Source organism: Strongylocentrotus purpuratus, unplaced genomic scaffold (genome assembly GCF_000002235.5).
Source record: "Strongylocentrotus purpuratus isolate Spur 01 unplaced genomic scaffold, Spur_5.0 spur5_scaffold_2, whole genome shotgun sequence".
NCBI classification, from domain to species: Eukaryota; Metazoa; Echinodermata; class Echinoidea; order Camarodonta; family Strongylocentrotidae; genus Strongylocentrotus; species Strongylocentrotus purpuratus.
The window spans coordinates 12932704-12960466 of NW_022145605.1; the positions used below are offsets into that span (position 1 = coordinate 12932704).

The 27763-nt window shown below is 34.7% G+C and overlaps 1 protein-coding gene across 1 annotated transcript in view; it reads right to left on the reverse strand.

The window, feature by feature from the left end:
• LOC762514 overlaps positions 1 to 27763 on the reverse strand; it is a 135071-nt gene that overhangs the window by 14346 nt on the left and 92962 nt on the right. The window contains exons 111-145 of the mRNA XM_030991701.1: positions 27578 to 27697; positions 27272 to 27385; positions 26954 to 27067; positions 26354 to 26467; positions 26035 to 26148; positions 25434 to 25547; positions 23534 to 23653; positions 23124 to 23243; positions 22249 to 22368; positions 21622 to 21744; positions 21044 to 21163; positions 20397 to 20519; positions 19856 to 19975; positions 19393 to 19512; positions 18552 to 18671; positions 15952 to 16065; positions 14967 to 15089; positions 14088 to 14210; positions 13258 to 13374; positions 11494 to 11613; positions 10833 to 10955; positions 9690 to 9806; positions 8852 to 8968; positions 8140 to 8259; positions 7296 to 7409; positions 5840 to 5962; positions 5122 to 5238; positions 4603 to 4707; positions 3760 to 3873; positions 3259 to 3378; positions 2626 to 2745; positions 1953 to 2069; positions 1380 to 1493; positions 724 to 837; positions 51 to 164 (exon numbers count right to left, since the gene is read on the reverse strand). Of these exons, the coding sequence (XP_030847561.1) occupies positions 51 to 164; positions 724 to 837; positions 1380 to 1493; positions 1953 to 2069; positions 2626 to 2745; positions 3259 to 3378; positions 3760 to 3873; positions 4603 to 4707; positions 5122 to 5238; positions 5840 to 5962; positions 7296 to 7409; positions 8140 to 8259; positions 8852 to 8968; positions 9690 to 9806; positions 10833 to 10955; positions 11494 to 11613; positions 13258 to 13374; positions 14088 to 14210; positions 14967 to 15089; positions 15952 to 16065; positions 18552 to 18671; positions 19393 to 19512; positions 19856 to 19975; positions 20397 to 20519; positions 21044 to 21163; positions 21622 to 21744; positions 22249 to 22368; positions 23124 to 23243; positions 23534 to 23653; positions 25434 to 25547; positions 26035 to 26148; positions 26354 to 26467; positions 26954 to 27067; positions 27272 to 27385; positions 27578 to 27697 (4122 nt within the window). The remainder of the gene's footprint in view (positions 1 to 50; positions 165 to 723; positions 838 to 1379; positions 1494 to 1952; positions 2070 to 2625; positions 2746 to 3258; positions 3379 to 3759; positions 3874 to 4602; positions 4708 to 5121; positions 5239 to 5839; positions 5963 to 7295; positions 7410 to 8139; positions 8260 to 8851; positions 8969 to 9689; positions 9807 to 10832; positions 10956 to 11493; positions 11614 to 13257; positions 13375 to 14087; positions 14211 to 14966; positions 15090 to 15951; positions 16066 to 18551; positions 18672 to 19392; positions 19513 to 19855; positions 19976 to 20396; positions 20520 to 21043; positions 21164 to 21621; positions 21745 to 22248; positions 22369 to 23123; positions 23244 to 23533; positions 23654 to 25433; positions 25548 to 26034; positions 26149 to 26353; positions 26468 to 26953; positions 27068 to 27271; positions 27386 to 27577; positions 27698 to 27763) is intronic.

Sequence of the window (27763 nt, forward strand, 5' to 3'; positions counted from 1 at the left end):
TTTTCCAGAAAAGGCTATCACGGGCAAGTGTGTTTCGAGAGAATACTTACGCTCTGCACATGTAGCTCCAATAAATCCAGTGTCACAAGTACAGGTAAACCGGTCAATCCCATCCGTGCATATGCCGTTGTTCTGACATGGGTCTGGTTCGCAATTATTGATATCTGTCAAAGGAAATAGGAGAAATCTTTATGAGTTCCTTTTGGATGTATCCAGCAATGTAGGTGTGTACATTTTTTCAAATTGTTGTAAGACACTACGCTGAAATACTCCCGATGGGGTGGAGAAGGGTGCATACATTGTGTGTGGGAAGGCCTGAATATGTAGAGCGCTTATATAGACATATCATAGATGTCTTAGGCACTATGTACATTCACAATAATATCATCTTGTAACAACCAAGTCGCCTTAGAATTTTCAGTTAGATGAAACAGATAGATAGATATGTCTCAAATATTAACGATTTTGTCAACCGTGCGATACATTACGTTTTCTCACTCAAACGGTAAGGCTAAACTAACTTCTCCAAATCCATTTGTTAAACATATTACATAAAGCTTTCAAAATTTATGCCCATTGTATTTGGATACACTTAATTATTAAGACATTAGCTTTGACGTAATTATCGCTAACATCCTACAATATGGGTACTTTGTAGAAATCGTGTCCAATTAAGTACAAAATACTAAATACAAATGAATGAGAATGAAATATATTCCTCACTGTTTTCACAATGTTCGCCTTCAAAGCCACGCTGGCAGGTACAGGAGTAATTATTGTGTCCATGCTCACAAAGTCCATTGTTAAGACAGGGGTTACTGCTGCACTCGTCAAAATCTAGAACAAAATAAGACGATACATAAGAATATTTTATTCAGTATTTTCTGGAAATGCACATATGAGAGAAAAAAAATAGATACAAAAGATACTCATTCAGCATATTGATTCATTACCCCTAAACATTTCAGAAGTAAACAGACATCTACTACGTTGATTTTACGAACTATGTACAAGAACGTTACCTTTTCAGCTACTGTACTATCATGACTATGACAATTAAGCGATACCTATTATCGTAGTATAGAAGTCCTGGGCATATCAAATCTTAGACAACAAACGTACACTTATTGCAATACCTTGTTCAAGTATGTTCTCATCTTGTTCGTTGTTTAAATTTGTTTCATTTTCAGAAAGATCATGGCTTGATTTCTTTCTTATCTTGCTAGTGCAAACAAAAATGATTCCCATTCACTGCCTATTCAAAGTGATGGACAGATTTTCTCAAAAGCATTTAAACAACCAGTGCTGATTGCGCTATAGAAGAAAACTACTACCAGATTGAGATCGATACGAAAGGAACAGAGGGTAAAATTACTTACCATTTTCACATCTGGATCCCCATCGTCCTTGAGGACATGTACAGACGAAGTAAGTGAAATAATTTGTGCATTCTCCACCAAACTCACAAGGAATTTCAGCACAAGCATCCACAGCTGTCGGAATAAGAAATGAATGAAAAATGATTGCAAATCAATCATGGACATCTTGACAGTACAGATATTACACTGCTCTTTAAATATTTAAACCGTTTTAATAAAGGCATCGGTGTATGAGCATTTAGAAGTTCCTTCGCAGGCTTCCATTCGGTGAAAACATACGACAGTCTTAGTCGACAGGATGCTTCTTTCCTCTTATCGTAATTAGGATAGAAACAAATTATTTTCTCAAGTAGCAATTTCTGTTGCAAAAAGAATGACTCAGAACTTTTGAATTTGCTTGCAAGGATAGGGTCATAAATCTAACTTCTTTTGATTAAGATACCTACTTGATAAAATGAGGGAAATAAGGATGGAAGGTAGTAAGAAAAGTTATATAAAGAGATCGTAAATCATTAAGAAATAATCGGATTCCACAATACGATTTCTCGAAGAAAAATGAATTTTCAAACTTACGTTCAGAACAATTGCCACCCGACCATTGGCTGGTGCAAACGCATGAATAAGTAAACCCTGACTGCTCGATACACTGACCACCGTTCAGACATGGATTGCTAAGACAAGTATCGATGACTGCATAGCAAATAAACAAACAAAATGAAAACCAAAACGTCATTGATTGTTTGGAGAAAAAAAAAAACAATATACTGACAATGATTGCACTTGTAAGTAGACCCATAACACTTTGTGACTACTAATGATTTGGGTAACGGTATAGTTCCTAAAAGGATACAGACACGTTCCATTAAAAATTGACACGTGCGATAACAAATGTTGAATAAAAGATAAAGGTATTGCAAAATGAGAACCATCTACGAATACGAAACCAAGATACATATGCATTCAATTGTCAGTGGTAAAAGGTCACACATTATTTTACATCATAATCACAAGTCCTCACAGATGTATATCATGTTATTGGGGTTTCCAAGTTGAACCATTGCTAATTTCGCTAGATTTAGCTATGAAACATAACGGTACATGTCTATATTTCAGAAATTCCGGTCATTTTGAAATAACCTTTTAAGCTAACGCTTAATACACCTTTAGTCATTTATCTTAACATTCAATATAAATATATTACATATTTTTGAATTCTTAAAATACATACGCTAGGTATTTAACTTACGGGTTTCACAGTTGATTCCACCGTAGCCTAGAGGGCATTCGCAGGTGTAGCCATACATGTTCTGCATCAGCTGACAGGCACCACCATTCTGACACGGATCACTCTCGCAGTAGTTGATAACTGGCGGGAAAGGGGGTCAGTATGGGTAAACTTTCATGCAAGTCATGCAAATAGGACAAAAATCACCAATAACTAAAGTAAAGCATTATCGATATATTTGCAACCCATTTGAAAATGCGGCAAAACCTTAAGATAACAAAAACAAATTGGCCAGGAACGCTTAATTTTTTTCGACCACATGCATTGGATTTATGATGACAAAATGTCGCACACAATATTTCAATTCAAACCATTTTAAACCATATTGAACCCTTAGCAGAAAGTTACAGTCACCATTAGATACTGAAAACCTCATGCACACCAAGGAAAGAGTTCACATACTCACTCACTGTGGGATTTCAACTGATGTTCATACATTTAGCTGATTTAAAGTCCCTTCCAATCATAAATAGGCTGATGAAACTCCAAAAATTTGCATTGAAAACATGATCTTTTTGTATAGGATTGCTCCTGGAGCACTGTTTACCGAGGTTAACCGATTTCTTAACATATCATTGTTTGTGAATGTTCTACCTGTTTGACAGCGGTTTCCCTCGAAACCAATTGGACAGCTACAAAAGTACTCTCCTGTGCCCAGATCCGCACAAGTTGCTCCATTCAAACATGGGTTTATTGCCAGGCAAGGATCCACATCTGTAATGAAATAGAATTGAGAAGAAAACAAATACAAATTTTGCCTCAGATGATCAAATTGATCATTAGATGTGTAATTAAAAGTAAGATTGAGAGAAGGTAAGAACAATTCAGATATGAACTGACATAATTATTTTTGGGGTGTTATTTAACAGGCATGAAATCATAAGTGACAAGGTTTGACATATTACTAGTAATCGGAATTATTAACAGTAGCAGTAGAAGTATGAGCGGTGGTGTAGCAGTAGTAGTACTAGTAAAAGTGGTTGTAGTAGCAGAAGTCACTGCTGTAGTAGTATAATACAGTGGCATTAGCAGTAGTACATTTAGCACATGTGCTAATTATCAATTATGGTATAGATTTCAACTGATCACACTTACATGTTTCACACACATCTCCATTGAAGGGTGCAGGGCAAGCGCATCTATAAAATGATCCAAAGTTTGTACAGGTTCCTCCATTGCGACACGGGTCCGATACACATGAGTCAGTCACTTTAACATGTGAAATGACAGAAAAATAATCAAATCAATACAATTTTCTTTTTAAATCCATGTCTATTCATCTACACTCTACCCTCAACTTAGAAATGGTATAGTACATTAAATTGTAATTTATTTTCATTTTTCTTAGTTCATAGTTGGAAGTACATAATGTAGGCATACACTCTATATTTAATATAAAGATGTATAATTAGTCAACCCATCATTGGATATCCTTAACATCTGACGGCTTAATGCCTTGTTATCACTTGCAGTATCGACCCAAGGAAGATACATAGGCCTAAATGACATCATAATTATACTTGTCGTCCCTGGCTTAAACCGTTGCATACAACATAGCATTGGTGGTAACTTTGCCATTAATGGTAACTTCCATGGAAACCTTGATTTGATAGCTGTTTAGTAATGTTGTCATGGTAGTTAATATTGATGGTAAAGTGACCATAGGTTTTATGCAACGGGGCCTATATTGTTTGCAAAATATCTTCGGAGATATACGTCTCATCAACATACCAAAAATACATAGGGAATAAGAAGTCGTCATAAACGTGAAGGATGTCTTGAAATTGTTCCTCTTTAATTGCTGTAGCAGCAACATGCATATAATAATAATTGTATGTCGTTCTTGGATAGCACAAAACGGTTTAACGTCTTTATGTGCTTCCAAAAGACTGTGGATATGTAAAAGAAGTTTGGCAGGTCAACTACTAGTATACTCACGTATTTCACACGACGTGCCAGCATAGCCAGTGTTAGAGCAGTCACACGTTCCTACGTTGCACAGACCTCCATTCAAGCATACCACACTGTCGCAAGGATTAGGAGCTAAACATGAAAGGGAATGCAAATTAAATTTTGTTGTCGTAATATTTCATACAGGGAGACAACTATACTAACACTGAGGGATAGTAGTACTTTACAAGAACATTATGTGATTACGAATTTTCCAAAGATTTTATTCATATAATAAACCATTTTTACTATCAAAATTGTTTTTAATTGTAAATTACGAAGGGCTGATACTTATGAGGGTAACTAAGTTACATTTAAGATTTTTTTTTCTCGAACCAAGAACATGCTTCTTTAATAATCGAAAGGGAAACAATTATTAGAATTTATTTAAAAATTCTGATACTTAATACTCCTATCGGAGAAAATTAAAATCCAGCACATTACCCTTCCTCGTAGTTTTCTGTGGAACTCACTCTCGTTATAAATTGAAATAATCAATTCTCATACCGATTTCACATCTGTCTCCTGAGTAACCTCCAGTAAGTACACAATCACACTCGTAGCTGGTGAAACGGTTCAGGCACTGTCCTCGAATACATGGATTGGAAAAACATGGGTTGGGTTCTAAAAAGAGAGAGAGAGAGAGAGAGAGAGAGGGAAAGCGAAAAATGCTCTTTATGTTCTAAGTTCATTACCAAAATGGAAAGTGTGCCCATTTCTCGACCATAAGGTCGAAGGTCGATAACTGCGCATATCTTTAATGTTTAATCAATACAAGAGGCCTTTTGGAGATAAAAATATGAGGAACCCCCTCCCCCCAAAAGATAAAAAAAACATTTTATACATATATACACAAAATACAGCAACGCCTTAATATCTTAATGTAGTCATGATACTAAGCTCTGCGTATTCTTTAAACACCCGGCTTGTTGTTATCCATTATTTTTCTTCTGTAGCCAAGCTATCTTTAAAATTTATACTTGTCTATGAAATTATCAATTGTCAAAGAATTTGTTGTAAAAAGAAAGGCGAAGGATTAGATGGACAGAAGTGACAGGTGCTAAAACAAAAACGGATTCATGGGAATAATTTGTACATGGGGTCAAAAGGAGCCGGAGTCGACTCAACAGCACCTCCCAACAATTTGTAAACGTGTAGAAAAAAAAAAGGAATCAAACAGAAATATATGTCATTTCACATCAATATAGATGTCGATTTTACTTACCAACTTCACATGTAACACCAGTGAAACCTAATGGAGACGTGCTACAATCACACAGATAGGATGTTCCGAATGTTTCACAGGAACCTCCATTTTTGCAGGGATTTGAGATGCAAGGACTGGGTGCTGAAATAAAAAAGATTTTTGGGGGTTTATTTTTCGTTTATGTAAAGCACCATGGCCGGGGCGGGGTGGATCGAGCTGATAAAGCGCATTTTTATCGAATGTTATGGGTTCAAATCCTATTGTCAACCTGAACTCGGGAGAGAAAGTGGACCGAACTAAAACTGTTTGCATCTGCCACCAAATTCCAGTTGTCTTTCAGAAATGAATTTGAATGATGCGCAAACTATGGTTAAAAAAAGGAGGGGAGGGGGGGGGGGGGGGGAAGGGGAAGAAAAAAAAAATCAATTCGGTATTACTTATATGCTGTTTAATTCATTGGTACCTGCTACCTTGTTTTGTTAGATCCTGATTGATTTTGACTATATACAGTTTAGTAAAATGCACGTTTTTAGATATTTATTTAAAATCTTAATCCAGCAATTAGTTGCAATGACTATTTTAAAGTCCACATTCCAGAAAGAAGTCAAGAGTTTTACACTGAGCAAATCAAAGACGTTAGTGGGTAAACAAGCATATGCCTCAATAACATCACAATTTTACACCTAAAGTGATAATTATCCAATGCCTACTGTCCATAAATGCATCTTTCAAATTTCTTGCAAACAACACAACATACAGACAATGCAGGAATTTACAACACATTTACATGTATGTATTCGAAATACCCGTGATATTTTGCAAGATCTTAATTTCAAATATTTTACAAACAGTGAAATTTGTGTAGTCTCATCGATATAAATAATACATAAGTGCTAAAGATCACTTCATAAGGTTTTCAATGAAATGATATTCGTTATTTAGTCAAATAGATTTTGACATTTTGATATGGTGTTGAAAGTATTTGAATTATTTAGTGATCTATCTTTGTCATTATTTAGGTACAGGGGCAGTAATCTTGATTTTCATTAAGAAAAAGAATTCTAGAGATACATGATATAAATGGATCTAAGATCATATACGTGATTACTACAAATAAAGAAGCAATTTCAAATTAAGGGAATTTCATGCAATTTTCATCACCCACATAATGGTGTTTTCTATTACAATTTAGACTGATTCTTCAACATCTAATTTCATCATCCCCAATTTCGTTACAAACATTTAATGTAATAAACTTCCATTATATAATACATGTGTTATGCATGTGATTCTGCCGGTTAAATGTTACCTATTGATTTCAACTATTGTCAAACGTTCATTTTACTGTAAAATAGTTATATAATTATACAACTATTCTTATAATACGATTGGGCATATGGATACACTCAATAATAAATTACTTTTATTATTTTGAGTGTTATTTTGAAAATACCATACGAATACATGTACTTACGTTCTGAGCATGTCAGTCCTGTGTAGCCATTGATACACTGACAAGTGAAATAGCTGATGAAGTTTGAGCAAATTCCACTTCCACCACATGGCAACGATTGACACACATCGGGAGCTGAATCGAGCAGGTTAATGTGACAGACAAACGATCGTGCAAATGAACATGACATTTATGCTTGACAAAACTATGAAGCGAACACATTAAAATAGATGCAAATAAAATGAACATACATAATGCAAACTAACCTAATTGTTCGAATAATATTGTATTGTAATGTATTTCAATTGATTCGCAGTAAATAAATGTATTCATCAGGATTGCAGTCACTGCTGATGACACAATGGTATACGATGCAATGGATATTTGTTGAAGGTTTTTTCTTCTTTGTTTCGTTTAGTATGGTTAATAAAACTGATATAATCGTGTAATATTGATATGAATTCTAAAATTCGTAGTGGTGAATATGCAATAACTGAATGATAAGAAGATTGAATGTGCTTTAACTTAAACATATTTGGGATCGTTCAAATACCACAACTAACTCACTGTGTAATAAATACATTCGGTGTAATATAGCAGGATATGTAACAAACAATATTTTTGCTGGCACATTCAGGCATACATAATTAAAGCTGTACAAATATAATCTCTTTCCTTCTCCTGCAGCAACTTTGATCAAATTTCCCTAGCTTTTCCATATCCACGATGTATGCCACCAGAAACAACGGATCAACATATGTGCGCATGCACGCCTGGCTACAACTTATAATCTATTGAAATCAATAAACTATACATCCTAAACTGAACATGGAGACTATATAAAAGACTGGTATACTCTACTCACGTGTGAAGAATTCACAGAAGTCACCGCTGTAGTATACTGGACAAACACATTGCAGGGAATTGGATCCATCGACAAAGCATCCGCCACCGTTTTGGCATGGGTCTGAGTCACATGGACTCGCTAAGGTCAAAGAAAGAAAATAACATCATTATTCTAATTTCTTTTAGATATTTCTCTAGTAGGCTACATGCTGGTTGTGGGGGTTGTAGTTTCTGAGTCACAATCTATCGATCGGCATGTTGAATTCGCAAGAGTAAATATGTAAATACTTTGTATCTAACTGAATTCGAATGTTTAATTTTACTCTACTACACACACTAAAAACTCAGTAAAAATATCTTCATCAAGGAGACAAAATCTTTGATATATCAATGGAAACCACATGGCCTACACCTCGTCCTGTAAACTTTTCAAAAGCGAATCTCACTTAGAAAATCTAAATACATTGTCTACAAATCAAAGTTTGCAAAACTACAAGAAATATCGTTTTATAATTGTTAGGTTTACCTTGTAATCAAGGTGTGGCAAATATAAATCTTCATTTGACAAAATAAATGGTAAACGAAACACGCTAAACTTTCCATGCAATTCCTTTGCATTTTGTATTGTTTTATTTAATTCAAGCCCGTTAATATTTCAATCTAGTACAATTTGAAACAATGTTGACTAAAAGGATAAATTAAGGAAAAAAAGTTTTTCTTCCAAAACTTACTGGGCTCGTATGTTCCACAGAATTCTCCGGAGAAGTCGGGTAGACACTGACATGTCACTGCCAGCCCGTTAGTCAGGCAAGTAGCACCGTTTAGACATGGGCTGGATGCACATCGATCTTAAAACACAAAGCATTTATTAATACATTATCAAAATACAGTCGATCGTACACATCTAAACGTGCTTTCTGAGCAATATATCAATCAATCTACAAACCTAAGTTAATATTTGCTCCGGGCTTACTTGTAATTTGGCTCTGAATATAAAAACACAAATTCAATTTTCAATTAGGTTGACATTTTATATGCCAGAAAACAACTTATTTCCTCCATTTTGGAACAAATATTTTGGTTTACTTCGTTATCGTGTAGATCTAAAATGGATATTTAAAACGACATTACTCAGGAAATGTTTGTATAAATTAAATCCAACCCGATGGTAAACATGGTTAAGTGTGTCATTAATTTGATGCCAGAAAACGAAATTTAGCTTTCAATAGGAAAGGGTAACAAACCTAAGGTTCACAATTAATCACAACTATACCGCATTACGCATTAGTCAACCATCTATCAAAACGTCACGTGATTCAAGGCTCAGTCTTGAGTGGCTTAAGCTGGCAAGCTCCCAAAACATTAGCCATCAAAATGGGTCTTTTAGCAAGTCACAATTTAGATTCAATTCTGATTTGATAGAATAGTCGTACAATCAAAATTGATTATAAGATATTTAATTAATTAGCCGGTTTAAATGAACTGGTGGAACTATTACTATAACGAGAAAAAGATGATAAAAGGCCATGAAAATGATGAAATTGAAAGTGACCGGGTGCAATAGTTTACCTTCGATTTCATTACAAGTACTGCCAGTATAACCCGTTGGGCATATACAGAAGTAATCGACGTTTGTTCCGCTGAGGAAGCATTGTCCACGAACACATGGATTACTGGAACATGGGTCTGAGGATAGGTGGCATGCAAAAGTCATATACATCGTGCAGGATAAGCAATGTTATACAACGAGTCGATAAAATATTGACATGCATAATAAAACTATATGAAGCTCATTTGGGCAAGTACAAGCTTCTATGTCCCGTATGTTAGCGACCACATCTAATATTTCAATCAATATGATCGAATACTTATAGATAAATGGCAACATGAACCACTGCTGAAATCATGTTTGCTTTACTGATATTTCACAGCATGTATAGTTCGAATTCACGGGGTTGCTATATTTTGTTCATGAATAGCTAAATAATTTTTTTCAATGAACAAATGAAATAGTGTTTGTAAAAAGTTTCCAGCTCTTAACCAATAAAGCTTTAATCAACCGAATTTAAAGTGAAATGATACAGCATGTGTTAATTCATACTTGGTAATATTTTATGGGCCATCAAACGCCCAAAATACATGTATCTTGGACTTGCCCATGCATTATACGACAACACTACACAATCATTCATATCTATCTGTGACTAACTTGACTTGTTATGTATTTGAATGTCATCAACGGCCAAATAAAAATGCATTTGAACATATGTCTATAAATTTGCAAGCATGCTTTCACTTGCAATATACCATTGTCATTCTACATGTGCATTGTTATCTAAATTAACAAAATATATATCATTTACGTTTCAGACAGAACATGCACGCTAGGGGAGGATATAATGACATCACGATACATGTATGCATGTATCGTATATATTGGAAATAGTTTTACCACATCAAAATTGCAAATACATGCAAAGCAACATATGAGTATAGGAAAAATGTGCAAAAAAAAATATGTTCTTTTTAGAAATATCCCTCAGTCCACCTAAAAGTGATATTTTTAACTTCAGTATACAGTTGTGCATGTTTGTATACATAACTAAGATTAACACTGCATCATCACCTTGTTACTATGTGCATTGTTTATTCAATGATTAAAACTATACGATGTTCGTTATATCACTTAATTCAAACCGATATGTTACGCACCCGCTGTCTCGCAATTTTCTCCCAGGAATCCTGGGACACAATTACACTGATAATCGCTGGACTGGCCTTGGGTAACCGAGCAAGCTGCTCCATTGAGACACGGGCTAGGATTACACGGAGATACTGTGGAAGTAAAAATGATGATTGCCATGTATTAACAAAACAAGAAGATGTACACAAGTAAGAAATCCCTCCGATATCATGCTGGCTCGGGTCACAATTTGTGATATGAGGGTTGACGTGGCGACGTTAGCACTTATAGGGTCGAAATTTTACGCTTACAGCAAGATAATGCGGGAATTTATACACATTCAAAAATTTCCACATCAAGTCACCTCTGTCCAACGGTGCTAAATATGTATATAAATTATGAGTGATTTCTTTAAAAAATATTGAAATTGGCTTTTAATAGGGACTGGCGCTGAAGATTAAGCTTAACGTTTTACACTTAATGCATTATCTAGTGTGACTCCAGCATAGATAAATATGGACATGCATTGTACTATGGGCCCATCCATGCATTCAAAATGCTAATACGAACAACGACACATTTTTACTTGAATTTCATTCTTATAAAGTACATCAAAGTGTAAATGATGTGTCATGCAAGATGTATGTGAATAAGCATTTTGACGTGCAGTGGCAACCTTGCTCTACTTACTGTATTCGCAGTTCTGTCCTTCGAAGTTGGGTGGACATTGGCAGTAGTAATTATTACTGCTGCCTTGTAGCTGGAAGCATACACCACCATTAAGGCATGGACTTGGACTACATGGACTCACTACAAAAAAGCAAGTTTTCAAGCGTGCAAGCAAGTGAAAAGAAAAGGTGAAATAGTGTGAAAGTGGAAGAATAATGCACCTCGAGGAATGAGATGGAGGGTTCCTGACAGTGCAACATGTGAAATCAAAGGTGGAGGGTAGTGGTGGAGACGCAAGCTTATAAAATCTTTGAAAAGTAAAAAAAAAGGTATTTTCTAAAGCGTTTGTGTTCAAAAATTACGGACGAGCACAAAAAGATATACATGTTACATTTTTGGTATGTTTGGCAAATTATACGGACACACCACCCCTCCCCTTGCACCTACATCACATGTTACACCGCCTCTGATCACAGCAACACAACTCAATTTTAGCAATACAAGCCCTTGTGATGAGCCAAAATGTTCACCATTATGTCGATGTATGAATGAAAGTTGACCAACCGAGTTTTATAAGAGATGAAAAGACCTGATCGATTTTTCCTTTGAAATTCATTTCAGATCGGTCTGCAGAAATAAGCTCTAAGAAGCTTGCATTTTCGAGAACATAAAAACGATATTTTAATTTTGTATTCAACTATTTCTCCATTTAAGCCCATGACTTTTATGATTAAATTGAATTATATAAAATAATGGATGCTTATGTTCGGAAAATATTTAAAATGGAAAGCATAAACCATCTCAGCCGAAGAAAAACTAGCTTTTGATATTTAATGAATATGAAAAAAGTATTTTGTTTCTAAGAGAGAGAAATTCTCTTTTTATCCTAAGATTGAGAACTGGCCCGCTAATGGTGAAATTAATAGTAAATTAATGAGATTTATTTCATTCAACAGACAAACCTCCGCTACATGGAAATCATGGAAATGAGTTTGTGGTATTTTCAAATATAGCTATCATAAAATATGCCAAATGGAGCTGGAAATGATGATGATGGAGTGGAAGCCGATTTTTGTGTAAATTAAATGAAGTTTAATTTATATTTTAGTGTCTACCATTTCAAGCGGCTTCGAAAAATGAAAATTTAAGTTTCACTATATCAGAATTTGAAATGATAATGATAATTCATTGTTAAGTTATGAACAAAGAAATCACGTGCACCGTTAGGTTCAAAGACATGAAAGAGAAAACCACAACGCACAGCAATATCGGCAAATCGTCTCTTGTGCAATGCAAAATGAAGCCCATTGCCTGTTATGTGTGGAGATGTCACGATAATATTTTGAAACCACAACGTAACTTCAAAAGAAACTGAAATGATGTATGAAAGAAAGATTATTTGAAGAGAATTTCTCGGACATATTTGCGATGGTGTTGGAAATGCATGGTTTCAACAATGTTCTAAATTAGCCAATTGGCACTATGTGCTACTACCCCCTATGTGTTGAGAAGTTACAATAACATTTTATGACCACAACGTCACTGCAAAAGACACTGCAATAATGCACTAAAATGTCTACATGGAAACGCCTGGTAACCATGGCAACGTTTCACGAAACCGTCATTAGTACACCTTCACCGACAACCAACTGAAAGACGTGTATTTAATTTGACACGCGTTCAATGAGACGTCGGTGAACTAGAACTTATAATGCTTTTATTTGTGAAACGACTCCATGTTTATCAAGTGATCTTACTAAAGCAGATTTTCATTTTTTGTTTTACCTATGCTTTCGCAGTTATTTCCTGTAAAGCCAGTAGGGCAACTACACACGTAACTTCCTGATTGCGTCCTGGAGCAGAATCCTCCATTGAAACAGGGGTTAGGCAGACATGGGTTCACTGTAAAGAAACACAATTATTGCCTAAAGCTAAGCAGCTTCTTTGAAGCGACGAAGAACCTAGCTTCGAGTCAATCATTGTACTTGTCATCGTAGTTGTCTATGGAAGCTCTAGAAAACTTAGTTAAAACACAATAGAGGCTGCTAATATAAAGCTTTATTATAACGTTGGAATTATTTTATGTACACACCTGTGTCATGTCGGATCAAAAACAAGGGAAAAACTCAGACAAACAAGCAAGTAATAGTTTTTCATATTTTCCGATGTATAACATTGAAAGGGGGCAGAAAACACAATTAGCGGCAAATTCTTATTTTGTTCCTAAGGGTTTGACGATTTTGTATTAATGGAGCACGGGACAATTGAGCCTCCTGAATTCGGCAGTGAAGTAGCTGAATACCCTTTAGTCACGTAATCGTATTTCATATATGTTGCCTTGTATGTGCCACGTCTGAATTTGAACCCTAATAAAGCTATGTTACAGTTTAAAATATATTTTTAAGTGGCAAGAAGAGCCTATTATTTGAACAATAAATGCCATTTCATGTCTATACTGCGAATGGATTGTAAAAAATTAAAAGCTCCAAAGACAAATGCTCTTGTAAACTATATGGCGTCAATACTCAACTCCTGTATTAAATGCATCAATGTTATCTTTGCAAGTGTAAAAAAAAAGCATTGTTAATGTTATGAAAAACAAATTTTGAACCTACCTGCATTCTCGCAATTTGCTCCGAAGAAACCGGTTGCGCAAATGCATGAATAGCCCGATCTGTCGCTCTCAGTCAGACAGTTTCCCCCGTTGAAACATGGTGAACTGGAGCAGGGCTGAATCACTGTAAAGTACACAAATTTAAATTATTTTCAAAGTAGAAAAAAAGTAGTTTAGAAAACGGAACACGATCGCTAAGACATTTATTCCGAGAAAATTCAAATTACATGTATATATCCCATATAAATCTTATTGTCATTATACATTAAAAAGGTTTTATATTCGCACATATCAAATGGTGATGAATAAGAATATTTGAGTTGATATAGGTTGATATCTAGGCATTTCGATCGTGTCATAGCTATCCATTAATTGTATAACCAAAGCGTAAGATAAAAATTACGTCTTAATTTACCTAGTTAATGAAAAATGAGCATGTGAAAACTAAATAGATTCAACGCTATCACAATTGAATTGCAAATGATATACATCAAAAAATTAACGGAGCCTACTACAAAGGAATACTTGCATACTCAATCATTTTTAACAAATGCATTTCCAGGAGATTCTTACAGGTAATATTATTTGGAGCCAGTTTTCAGGAATTTCTTTAAGATATTATTAGATGGAGGTAGGAATTCTAAATAAAAACTAAGAAGATGGATTCTGTTTCCATATATTCCTTTAGTTATTGTTATAAGGAACCAGTTTCAAAGAATTCCACCAAGGAATGATTAGACTGAGGACTTGCTGGGAATTTTATTAGCCAAAGCCAAAGGATGGCCCCAATTTCACTCGTAATTCAATTTTGTTAGATTCAGCATAGTGCTCCCCATTGGAAAAAAGGTAGACACGTGAGAAAAATGATGATTAAACATACCCTCAAATTCACAGTTAGTTCCAGTAAATCCAGAGTTACATAAACAGAGGTAATCGTTTCCCGATCCTGCTGTAAAGCAGACTCCGTTCACGCAAGGGGATGAGGCGCACCCATCGGGAGAAACTTTAAAATACATATGTAGGAAATTACAATTAACTTCCAAAATCTGATAGATTGTTCGTGAGATTTCAAATGGAACGTCACGTTGACAACATTGAAGGTGACATTTGCATTTCTTTGAGTGTTTGAGAACTTTTCGATCTAAGAAAATCTTTATCTCCGAATTGTTTGTATTGAGATCACAAAGTTTAACATATGTATCACTGATACAGATGAACTTTCATGGTAGTTGATCGTTGAATATTTACGGTGATCTAACGTTTACTTCAATGAAACCCCTCATTACATTTCCCTCGAACTCTAATTCGTCTAAAATTCATGTATATATTGGGTATATAACTGGGTTTCAGGTTAGGAGTTGGGTAAGGGATGGGTGTACCGTTGGGTCCAGTATTGAGAATTGAGAAGTGAGTATAGAACAAATGAAATAATAAAAACATAATAGCATGATAAATATCCAAACAGGAAACTACCTGTATAATACATTGTATTGTATAACGAAGGTTACTAAATTGTGTTTGAAAAAGGTAAGACTTTAACATAGGCTTAAATAGATCAAGAGAAGAAAATTCTTTGATATTACTAGGAAGTTAAGAATTTCACTAGTTTCAGATATTGAACCCACACCAATACATCAAGAAAAGAACATTCTTTGATATTACTAGGAAGTTAAGAATTTCACTAGTTTCAGAAATTGAACCCACACCAATAGTATACAGCATAATAGAATATTGTTTGAGGCTATTGTGACAAAGACTAACAATACATATCATTTTTCCCCCTTCTTGATATATCTTGTAAAATGATATGATATAGGCCGATTCTTCAGACATGATTTAAATATGTCTAAATTGTTCATACTTACCGACTGTTTCGCAGTTGATTCCGGTAAATCCAGATGGACAGTTGCAGGAATAGCTGCCATCATTCAGGTTTGAACAAGCTCCATTAACACATGGGTTGGAATTACAAGCGAAAACTATTTAAAGAAAACAGAGAAAATATGAAGATATGTCATCGTAAAGAAGCATGATAAACCAGCTAAGATCAATGAATTATTTACGAAGTACTTGGATTTTCGTTAGAGAATTTAATAATATACAGTAAGGTTCTCATTTTAATTAACTTGAATAATAGTTTTAATTCAATTGATTCTGAAAATTAGCTACTAAATAATAACTTTAGAAATATATAATGACATTAATTTAATTGATCAGAAATGAAAAAGACCGAGGTGCAGTGTTACATTAACATATTAAACATATTTTTAAAGAATATTTATCATTAATAGAAGAAAAGCCTCAAGACATTTCGCTGTCCTCTTTCTCACTACGCATTTAATATTTTAAAGATAAATGCAAGTTAGCCTTCAATATGAATTTTATTTAAAAAAATTCTGATTATAATAACTCAATAAAATACCATAAAGATGATAAATCACAAATTCCTTTACGTTGAAAGATTATTACAATGCAGATAACATAATTGTTTAATTTTACATAAGTAAAAAAAATAAAGAATAGATTGTGCTCTGAGGGAAGGATATGAGATTAGTAGTTTATCTTTGCAAAATATTCCCTGCAAAGATAAACATGTATTTCATATTTGTAAAAAGAAAGACTTAAACTGACACATGTTTTTATAAAGATTTAAACTTCAGTCCTACGAACTTTTATGCATATCGGAAACATAAGTCTTCTTAATACTTTAGATTATCATTTATGAAAAATATAAAGGAAATGACAAACTAATGTGCGGTGTTATATAAAACATATCACATATGATTATTTGACATCATTAATGGAGGAAGACAAAGCATGTGATTAACAGGTGATGTACATTACAATTAAATCTCATATAATTCAAATGTGATAGGAGTATCTCAAACATTGAAATACTTTGTTGAATAGAAAAACAATTATTATAGACAGTTAAATATAAAACATTGACAAAGTGAACATGGTGAAAAGATAAAAAATATGCAATTTAGAGAAATGAATTATCAACAAAACACTGATCATAAGAGACATGTCAATCAAAATTTGTATAATAATCAAAATGTTAATCATGCATCAGTAATTAACGATAAAGTAATTAAGGGAGGTATGACAAGAGTTATGTGATAAAGGTTGTAGGAAGAAAATGATTAGGTTGCCACGGTGATTACCTGATGAAAGGAAACAAATCGAAAAGAGAGTTAGTAAATTGTCCATGACGACATAATGGTCATTTGGTTAGTCTTTAGTTAGTGTTTTTGTATAATTTACTGTTTAAATATCTACATATCACATGCAACAGAGACTATTCAGTGATATCCCCCCCCCCCCTTCGATATTTCATTCAGATTGTTTTTCTTCCCCATACTGCACATGCAAATTTATGGCTGTACTTCTCCAAACAAAATTGTACTGAGTAAATATCAAATGTGACTTGTGAGTAGACTAGTCAGGAAATCAATGAAAATGTTGCGGACTGATTTTAACTTCCTTACAGGACCTTACTTAAATCAATTCCTCCTTTATACCCATAATCGTTAACCATTTGAATATATCATATAATCCGTATGGAATAGGTTCACTTCTCCTTACGATACAAATCACATTTGATTGAGCTTCTTTAACTGTTTTATACTATGAAATTATATCTTATCTTAACTTAGGCCCCATTTCCAAAAGAATATCTAAACCGCATCAAGAAGCTCATTTATCAACAGTGAATGTTAGAACATGCATGTTTATTAATACAAATGGGTGTATAATTGAGAAGTTTGTGATTTTCTTCATTTCAGTGGGTATCACAGTCATGATGTAATAAGCATGGAAAAAGTACTTTGAGAAAATGCAATAAAAATGTTAATAAAATTCAATGGAACAAAATATATAGGCTATGTATATCATGTACATGGAAGGCTGCCATATTAATATGGTTTTACAGTTAGCAACACAAAAACACATAAAACATGAAATATGAGGAGATAATGTGTAAATAGACGATTGATCAGTTCACAAAAAAAAAATTGTGATCAATAATATCCTTTTGAAACCCATGCGTATCAGCCCGAGCTAAACGTCCCCTTATCATTCAGGTAAGCTTATAAATCAGTTTAAGAATTACATATACAAATTATGTACCCTTTCAAGATTATGCAATTAGCCCATAATTTAAATGATGTAGTTCCCACAACCCCAGTGTCACGTATACTTCTTGATTTTGATAAGTCAGCCTACTCTCGTCTTATTTTCCCCTTTATCTCCATGCCCCAGTCACATCAACGAAACCGACACCAGCCCGACGGAACACCGAGCAAACCAATCCACTGCGGCTTGAATGGCCAAGAATGGGCCAGTTTTCAGTCGGTGTGGTGTCGGTTGGGCTATGTGACTGAGGTGTTAGTTAGTATTATGTCCACAACGTGCATGATATTGATAAATAGAAATGCTTTATATCATTGAAGGAGATGCTTACCTTCAATTTCGCAGCGCGTTCCTGCAAAACCTTGGAGACATGTGCAGCTGTATCCGACTCCAAAGGTAAAGTCCTGACAAGCGGCACCGTTAAGACAAGGAGAGGACACACAGGCTGAGACTGTAGGTATCAGAAGAAAAGAACTTATGATGAATACATATGTAATGGTAGATTCTAGAAAAAATATTATTATAGTAAATAGTAAATAGTAGAATAGTATTATACCTCACTTCGTTTACTAGCAGTATAATGTAGATGAAGATATCAATGAAGTTGGAAGATATGTATTTATATTTTTTGAATATGTACATCTGTTTCCATTTTTCCAAATCTATATCAGTTTGAAATTTATATATAAACATTCATAACAATTCCTAGCTTTACGATTTGACTGATAGGTTAGTCTAATAGTTTGCATCTTAATCTCATAGGATACTAAGCTGTACAAATGTCTTACGATAAGTTAAATAAGAATATTCATACACTTTAAACAACTAGAGTAGCAGCAGCAGCAGCAACAAGAACAACACACAAAACGAACATAAGAAGCAACACAAAAATCAGAAACAACTAAATCAAAAGCAGCACGAATAAAAGCAACATTGTTAATAACAAAAACAACAACAACGCCAACAACAACAACATTTCTGCATGTACAGTGCTCATGCTCATGTACAATGTTCATAGATCAATCAGGGGTTCATTTAACGATAAATGTACATGTTGGAACATACATTTTTGAAATATCTGAAGAAAAAAAACCATAAAAATAGAAATACGATATACCACATTTTTATTGGAACACGACCAAAATGTTCATGACCAATTCTCAAGCATGTACCTGTAGTCGCACAATTGTCACCAGCGAAATTAGAAGGACATATACACGAGTATCCGAAGCCGTCTTCAAAATCTATGCAAGCCCCTCCATTCATACAAGGAGATGACAAGCATGCAAAGTCTAAAACAAAATGGAGATACAGATGGTGCGAAAGTAAGAGGATGTAAGATAGGAGTTATTTAAAGTGAAAGAGATTGAAACATGCACGTGCAAATCCATTTTTTAAATATTTTTATAATAATAATTATTCGAGGACAGTTTTGGTTTGTAATTTTTGCTTAGTGACATAGCCTCTGCACCCCTGGTGAAGAAGTTACTCCCACGTGCCTGACTGAACAAAAGAGAAATACTTAAACCCTAAAACTGTGAATTCATGAACATTGTAACAGTATAAAATATGTCTACGAAAACACAAAAAATAATGTATCAACAATGTTCTACGTTCGTATTTTAAACACAGTACCTCTGCTTTCACAATTTTCTCCTGTAAATCCAAATACACAAGAACAGGTGTATCCTAAACCGTTCGTGAACTCTGTGCAAACTCCCCCGTTCAGACATGGTGATGACGAACATGCAGTCACTACAGAAAAATGGTAGAATCAAACGGGTGTGGATAGACAATAGAATGATAGACAATAAAAAGAAGAGCAATTAAAAGAGGATCATAGAAGAAATAACATTTAGATGGACTAACACTTAAAAGAAGGACTACAATTCTATCGGCTGTTTAAAGGACTTTTCATCATGTAATAAAAAACGCAGCCTAAAACTGCATGTTCAGAGTTTGTTTAGGCGTTTGTGCTGATGTGGAAGAAAAGATGAGAATGAAATCATTTTGATAATATAAACTCACAGCCACATTGTTAATTAGAAGAAATTTTAAGAAGTGGAAGTAAACTAATGAGCTAAGATTATGAGCTCTTATTTGGCAATCTAAACCAGCAAAGGTATTCTGATATGAGCTGATCGAAACTCGGGAAACCTCCACCGTTAAGACTTACTGTTTTCACAGTGCCGCCCAATACTATAGTTCTCTGGACATTGGCAGAAGTAGGCAAGATTGCTTCCTTGTAGCTGAAAGCATTCCCCACCGTTAAGGCATGGGCTGGGACTACATGGACTCTCTATGGGAAATGGGTGCAAGCAGTTGGTTGAGTGAAATGAAGAGATAAAGAAGGTGGCAGTGCGGAATAGTGGAAGATTAACAGATTTGCGAATGTAATGAGATGCTAAATTCTAGGAATAAGAGAATTGAACTGCTTAGGCGTTATTAGTGGTGGGTGTCGATCCTGTGGTGGACTCAAAGAGAACAATTTATGGTCTACTCCTCAGCATTGATGTAGGTCAAGGTGTATTCAAAGTGAAAGAGATTGAAACATGCACGTGCAAACGCATTTTTTTTATTTATTAATTATTCGAGGATATTTTTTGTTTGTTCTTTTTGCTTAGTGACATAGCCTCTGCACCCCTAGTGTAAAAGATGCTCCCAACGTGCCTGACTAAAAAAGTAGAAATACTTAAACCTTAAAATTTTGAATTCATGAACATTGTAACAGTAAGAAATTAGTTTACTTGATCACAAACACGAAATGAGTGAAGTCTAATGATTTATCAATAATGTTCTACGTTCATATTGTAAGCACAGTACCTCTGCTTTCACAATTTTCTCCTATGTATCCAAATACACAAGAACAGGTGTATCCTAAACCGTTCGTGAACTCTGTGCAAACTCCCCCGTTCAAACATGGTGATGACGAACATGCAGTCACTACAGAGAAATGGTAGGATCAAACGGGTGTGGATAGACAATTGAATGATAGACAATAGAAAGAAGAGCAATTAAAAGAGGATCATAGAAGAAATAACATTTAGACGGACTAAAATTAAGAAGGACTAAAACTCTATCAGCTGTTTTTATGACCTTTCAACCTGTTATAAAGAACGCTGCCTGAAACTGCATGTTCAGTGTTTGTTTAGGCGTTTGTGCTGATGTGGAAGAAAAGATGAGAATGAAATCGATTTGTAGACAAATTAAAACTATTACACAAGTAAAACGCATTTCCATTATATAAATTCACAGCCACACTGTTAATTAGAAAACATTTTAAGAAGTGGAAGTAAACTAATGAGCTAAGATTATGAGCTCTTATTTGGCAATCTAAACCAGCAAAGGTATTCCGACATGAGCTTATCGAAACTCGCGAAACCTCCACCGTTAAGACTTACTGATTTCACAGTGCTTCCCAGTACTATAGTTCTCTGGACATTGGCAGAAGTAGGCAAGATTGCTTCCTTGTAGCTGAAAGCATTCCCCACCGTTAAGGCATGGGCTGGGACTACATGGACTCTCTATGGGAAATGGGTGCAAGCAGTTGGTCGAGTGAAATGAAGAGATAAAGAAGGTTGCAGTGCGGAAAAGTGGAAGATTAAGAGATTTGCGAATGTAATGAGATGCTAAAAATATAGGAAGAAGAGAGTTGAACTGCCTGTGCAATATTTGTGGTGGACTAAAAGAGAACAACTTATGGTCTACTCGTCAGCATTGGTGAAGATGAAGGTGTATTCAAAGTGAAAGAGATTGAAACATGCACGTGCAAACGCATTTTTTTTATTTCTTAATTATTCGAGGATATTTTTTGTTTGTTCTTTTTGCTTAGTGACATAGCCTCTGCACCCCTAGTGTAAAAGATGCTGACAATGTGCCTGACTGAACAAAGGAGAAATACTTAAACCTTAAAACTTTGAATTCATGAACATTGTAACAGTATGAAATTAGTTTACTTGATCACAAACACAAATTGAGTGACTTCTATTATTAATAATGTTCGACGTTTATATTTTTAAGCACAGTACCTCTGCTTTCACAATTTTCTCCTGTAAATCCAGATACACAAGAACAGGTGTATCCTAAACCGTTTGTGAACTCTATGCAAACTCCTCCGTTCAGACATGGTGATGACGAACATGCAGTCACTGCAGAAAATGGTAGGATCAAACGGGTGTGGATAGACAATAGAAAGTAGTGCAATTTTAAGTGCTTAGGCAATATTAGTGGTGGACTAAAAGAGAACAACTTATGGTATACCTCTCAGCATTCGTGAAGGTCAAGGTGGGTGTTTGATTTTTGGAAGAGAAATAAACGATATTTGCTTTTTTCCATTAGCTTTGGAAGATGAGAGAGGACAGCATCTTGAGGGCTTTCCTGTCTGGCCAGACAGATACGCCAATCTTCAACGTGAATTCAATATTTTTTCATATTAAGATTCATCATTAAACTAGAATCTTTTCTATAAATTGTACTTTTGGAAGCGACTTCATTGGTGATATAGTCATATATAATTGATGCAATTTGCCTTGTAATAAGTTATCGCTACCAGGAGGGAATAACCCTGGAATCCAAATAAAACAAGTCATTTATGACATAAATGAAGGGGTTACACTCTATCCTCCTAGTTTTATCCATTTATATGTAAATATAAATAAAAGAAATATTATTTTCTACCAGGTCTTCTTTCACCAAGTCCATGCATTAACTTTAGGTGAATCAGGAGTAAAATTTCATGCAGAAATATTTATGCCTGAAAATGATTTCTACGAAAAGACGTAAATGTCAAAATGATGACATGCACTAAGTCGAATACAAGAGATTTCAAAGTGTCAATGGCTTGATGGAGGACAGTGTGTGTAGTAAACAGTGGTGCTTATGAAACTCAGTGTCTGGGATGTACCTTTGTTTTGACAAGTTTCTCCAGAATAATCTTCTGGACAGGAACAAATGTGGCCAAAACCGTCAGAAAATTCAGAGCAAGTTCCACCATTTAAACAAGGAGCTGATGAACACGCAAACACTACAGGAAAAAGGTTTGACATTTCAAGTTAAATGCATTTACACATATAGCAGAACCGATACAGATTGGAACATTGAAGGATTATTAATAAATAACTTATGAAATGCTTATAAGTCATCGGTAATGATTTAATTATCCATGGTGTCTCCAGAGAGACAGATGTGAAAAGGATTTTGGATTATTAACTAAGATTGATTGAAACACACAGACAAGATGAAAGAGAATTAAGCATATACAAAGAATGTCGAAAATTAAATGAGTTGTTTTTCTTAGTTTTCGGTTTCATATACCTCTATGCTGACAGATATCTCCAGTAAAATTATCTGGACAGGTACAGTTGTAGCCAACGCCGTCCGAAATTTCTGAGCAGTTTCCACCATTAAGACAAGGAAGTGAAGAACATGCAAACACTAGAGGGGAAACGTTTTACAATCAATTGTCAGTGAGAAAATGTCAGAAAATGGACAGATAAGAGATGTTTTGTTGTTATGTGGATGAGTTTTCACATGGGATGAGTAAGTCAATTAAGGATTAATTGGTCTTATATTACTCATATGCATCCTGATAATAACTTGTTGAAAGGAAGAAGAAAATAGGAAGAATAAGGAAGTGAAAGTTTAAACCAACTCGAATAAGCATTGAGAAATTAAAAAGTTAGAAAATGTGATCAGAGATGTGAGGGGAAAACATTGAATTTGATTAAGTTTCATTAAAGGAACCCACAATATATCATACAATTGTTAAAGCTTTACAAGCTTATTCAAAGGGAATAGAAAATTCGACAGGATCTCAACAGCTCGCGTAAAGGAAAGGAAGCTCGACCTTTGAAAGATGATCCTAAAAGAGGAAAATTTCAGGGAATTGATTTACTAATAAAGTAAAAGTTTAGATATATAATTATTTTTTATATATACAGCATATGGGAAGAAATTCTATTTTGATTTTCACGAAACGTTTCATTATATCCTTGACGACATGTGCAATTAATTCAAACTCGGATTAATAACACAATCCACCATTAGAGCACCGTTCCGAGAAGACAATTTCTGAATTGTTGAATGTGTTAACCAAATGAGTATGAAAACCGATCCTGGATTTCAAATAATTTCAATTAAACAGACACCAGTATTAAATAAACGCTGTCAATAAGTCAACCAGATAAACTTGCTCCGAGAAAATATTGAAGGATAAACAAATCTTACACAGTGAGAGTTCTGATGTTCATCACCAGAAGAATTAATCCCCGTAAGGAAAAACAATCAAAGTAGGATAAAATATTTCATGATAAATTGTCTTCTATTATAATTAGAAACTGTAAAATGATAGCTGTAAGAGAAAATAAAAAGGAAGCTCGAGAAGTAAATGACGTCGATACATAAACCGTAAAACCAATCATATCATCTTGGCAATTCAACAACAATAACACCAGAAAACAGAGGATGATGAACAAAACTGTACACAATTAGAATTCCAATGTTCTCCACTACAGAAAATGAAGCCTGAGAAGGAAAACTTTCACGACGGATACAGTACACGTCAATTTGATTAATTTCACCTCTGCGCACACTCATCAATGATTAGATAATGATGAATGTAATAGGTGGAGGTCTAGAAGCCGGTAGTTTGGATTGATAGATATCGCTAACTTTGTCAACCATGCAAGTCAATGAGACCAATTACCTTGGGGTTCCAATGAATGTATAACATGATAACATGGAAACACAATTGAGTGATTAGACAGAAAACACCAAGTGACGATCTTAAATCATTAGAGGATTAGAATTCCGAAATCTTTACAATGTGGATTAAAATTTTCAGGATTGTTACGGGATTAACATAATGTATTAATAAAAAAGAGGTCGAGGTGGGGTTATGTATTGGGAGTGGTAAGAATATGAACTTGGAAAGTTGGGTAGTCTAAAGTACACCAAGTATATAGAAATCTCGATTCGGTACATCGGTATTATCAATAGGATGTAGATGGATAAGAACTTTCCTATCTAGTTTTAAACTAATAGTATGTATATATATCAAAGAAGAAACTCTGGAGGAAATATATTATATTACTCGTGATTATATAGGGGATCCTTAAGACTATGACCGTGAAAGAAAATTCTAACGGGAAATGAGATAAACTATATGGATAGGTATTTATTTATTTGTGTTAACCAAGGACAAGAACAAAATTACCTGGAGTTTCACAAAACGTTCCATTAAATCCATGGGGACATGTGCAATTGAATCCAAACTCGGATTCATAGCAGATTCCACCGTTAGAGCAGGGTGAAGAGTCGCAAGCAAATACTGGAAAGGGGACACAACGGTTTTTAGACAAATGAAATCGTAGCCATTTTCCAAAAATACATAACCAAAACACCCATTGTCGAAGACTAAGTACAAACAGACAAATGATTTTTTTGAACTCGAGTACATACATAAAATTAACGCAGTTAGTAATATCTTATGAGAAACTCTAGAGGAAATACATTATATTACTCATGTTGATATATGGGATCCTTAAGACTATGACCTTGAAAGAAAATTCTGACGGGAAATATGGTTCATTTGTATTCTCCATAGGATGTAGTTCTGGCAGATTTTCCCCCATCTGGTTTTGAGCTTATGGATGCAATATCCTATAAAAAAAAAAACTCTAGAGGAAATGTATTATATTCCTCGTCCAAGTAGAGGATACCCCGTCGAAGAAAAGTATGATAGAAAATAACAGAAACTGTTTCGATAAGGATTATCATTTTTTTAAACCATGGACTAGACAATAGAGCAAATTTACCTGGAGTTTCACAAAACGTTCCATTAAATCCTTGGGAACATGTGCAATTGAAACCAAACTCGGATTCAAAACACAGTCCACCATTAGAGCAGGGTGAAGAGTCGCAAGCAAATACTGGAAAGGGGACACAACGGTTTTATGACAAATAAAATCGTAGTAATTTTCCAGAAATACATAACCCAAACACCCATGGTTGAATAAACTAAGTACATACAGACAATGATATTTGTGAGTTCGAGTACATGCGAAAAAAATCACAGTTGTCACAGTTAGTAATTTCCATACTATTTTCCAAAACTTAATTTGTAACTCAATCTACCTTGAGTTTCGCAAAACGTTCCATTGAATCCTTGGAGACATGTGCAATTGAATCCAAACTCGGATTCATAACATAGTCCATCGCTAGAACAGGGTGAAGAGTCGCAAGCCAATACTGGAAATGGGACACAACGGTTTTTAGACAAATGAAATCGTAGCCATTTTCCAGAAATACATAACCAAAACACCCATTGTCGAATAGACTAAGTACATACAGACAAATGATTTTTTTGAACTCGAGTACATACATAAAATTAGCACAGTTAGTAATATCTTATGAGAAACTCTAGAGGAAATACATTATATTACTCATGTTGATATATGGGATCCTTAAGACTATGACCTTGAAAGAAAATTCTGACGGGAAATATGGTTCATTTGTATTCTCCATAGGATGTAGTTCTGGCAGATTTTCCCCCATCTGGTTTTGAGCTTATGGATGCAATATCCTATAAAAAAAACTCTAGAGGAAATGTATTATATTCCTCGTCCAAGTAGAGGATACCCCGTCTAAGAAAAATATGATAGAAAATAACGGAAACTGTTTCGATAAGGATTATCATTTTTTTAAACCATGGACCAGACAATAGAGCAAATTTACCTGGAGTTTCACAAAACGTTCCATTAAATCCTTGGGAACATGTGCAATTGAATCCAAACTCGGATTCAAAACACAGTCCACCATTAGAGCAGGGTGAAGAGTCGCAAGGAAATACTGGAAAGGGGACACAACGGTTTTATGACAAATAAAATCGTAGCAATTTTCCAGAAATACATAACCCAAACACCCATGGTTGAATAAACTAAGTACATACAGACAATGATATTTGTGAGTTCGAGTACATGCACAAAAATCACAGTTGACACAGTTAGTAATTTCCATACTATTTTCCAAAACTTAATTTATAACTCAATCTACCTTGAGTTTCGCAAAACGTTCCATTAAATCCTTGGAGACATGTGCAATTGAATCCAAACTCAGATTCATAACACAGTCCACCATTAGAACAGGGTGAAGAGTCGCAGACAAAAACTGAAATGTAAAAGAAGAGGAAAGAAAATGTAATATTCTAACCAGTCCTCTGAAATTTACAGCCCGAACGACCATTCTGAGGTATAGGGAATGTTCATTTGAAGTGAAAATAAATCATACAATACCCTTCACCGGTTACATGAGAATTAGAAATGAGATTGAAACAGAGAAAGAGAGAGATATATGAAGTACCTTTTGTTTCACAAGCTGAACCTGTAAACCCTTCAGGACAGATGCAATATATATCAAATCCTGAAGCAGCATCAAGGCAAAATCCATTATTTTGACAAGGATTTGAAGTGCAAGCAGAAACTGCAAAATAAAAGGACGGAAACCAACATGACAAGGAAAACACAAGAGAATAGATTTGAAAAACGT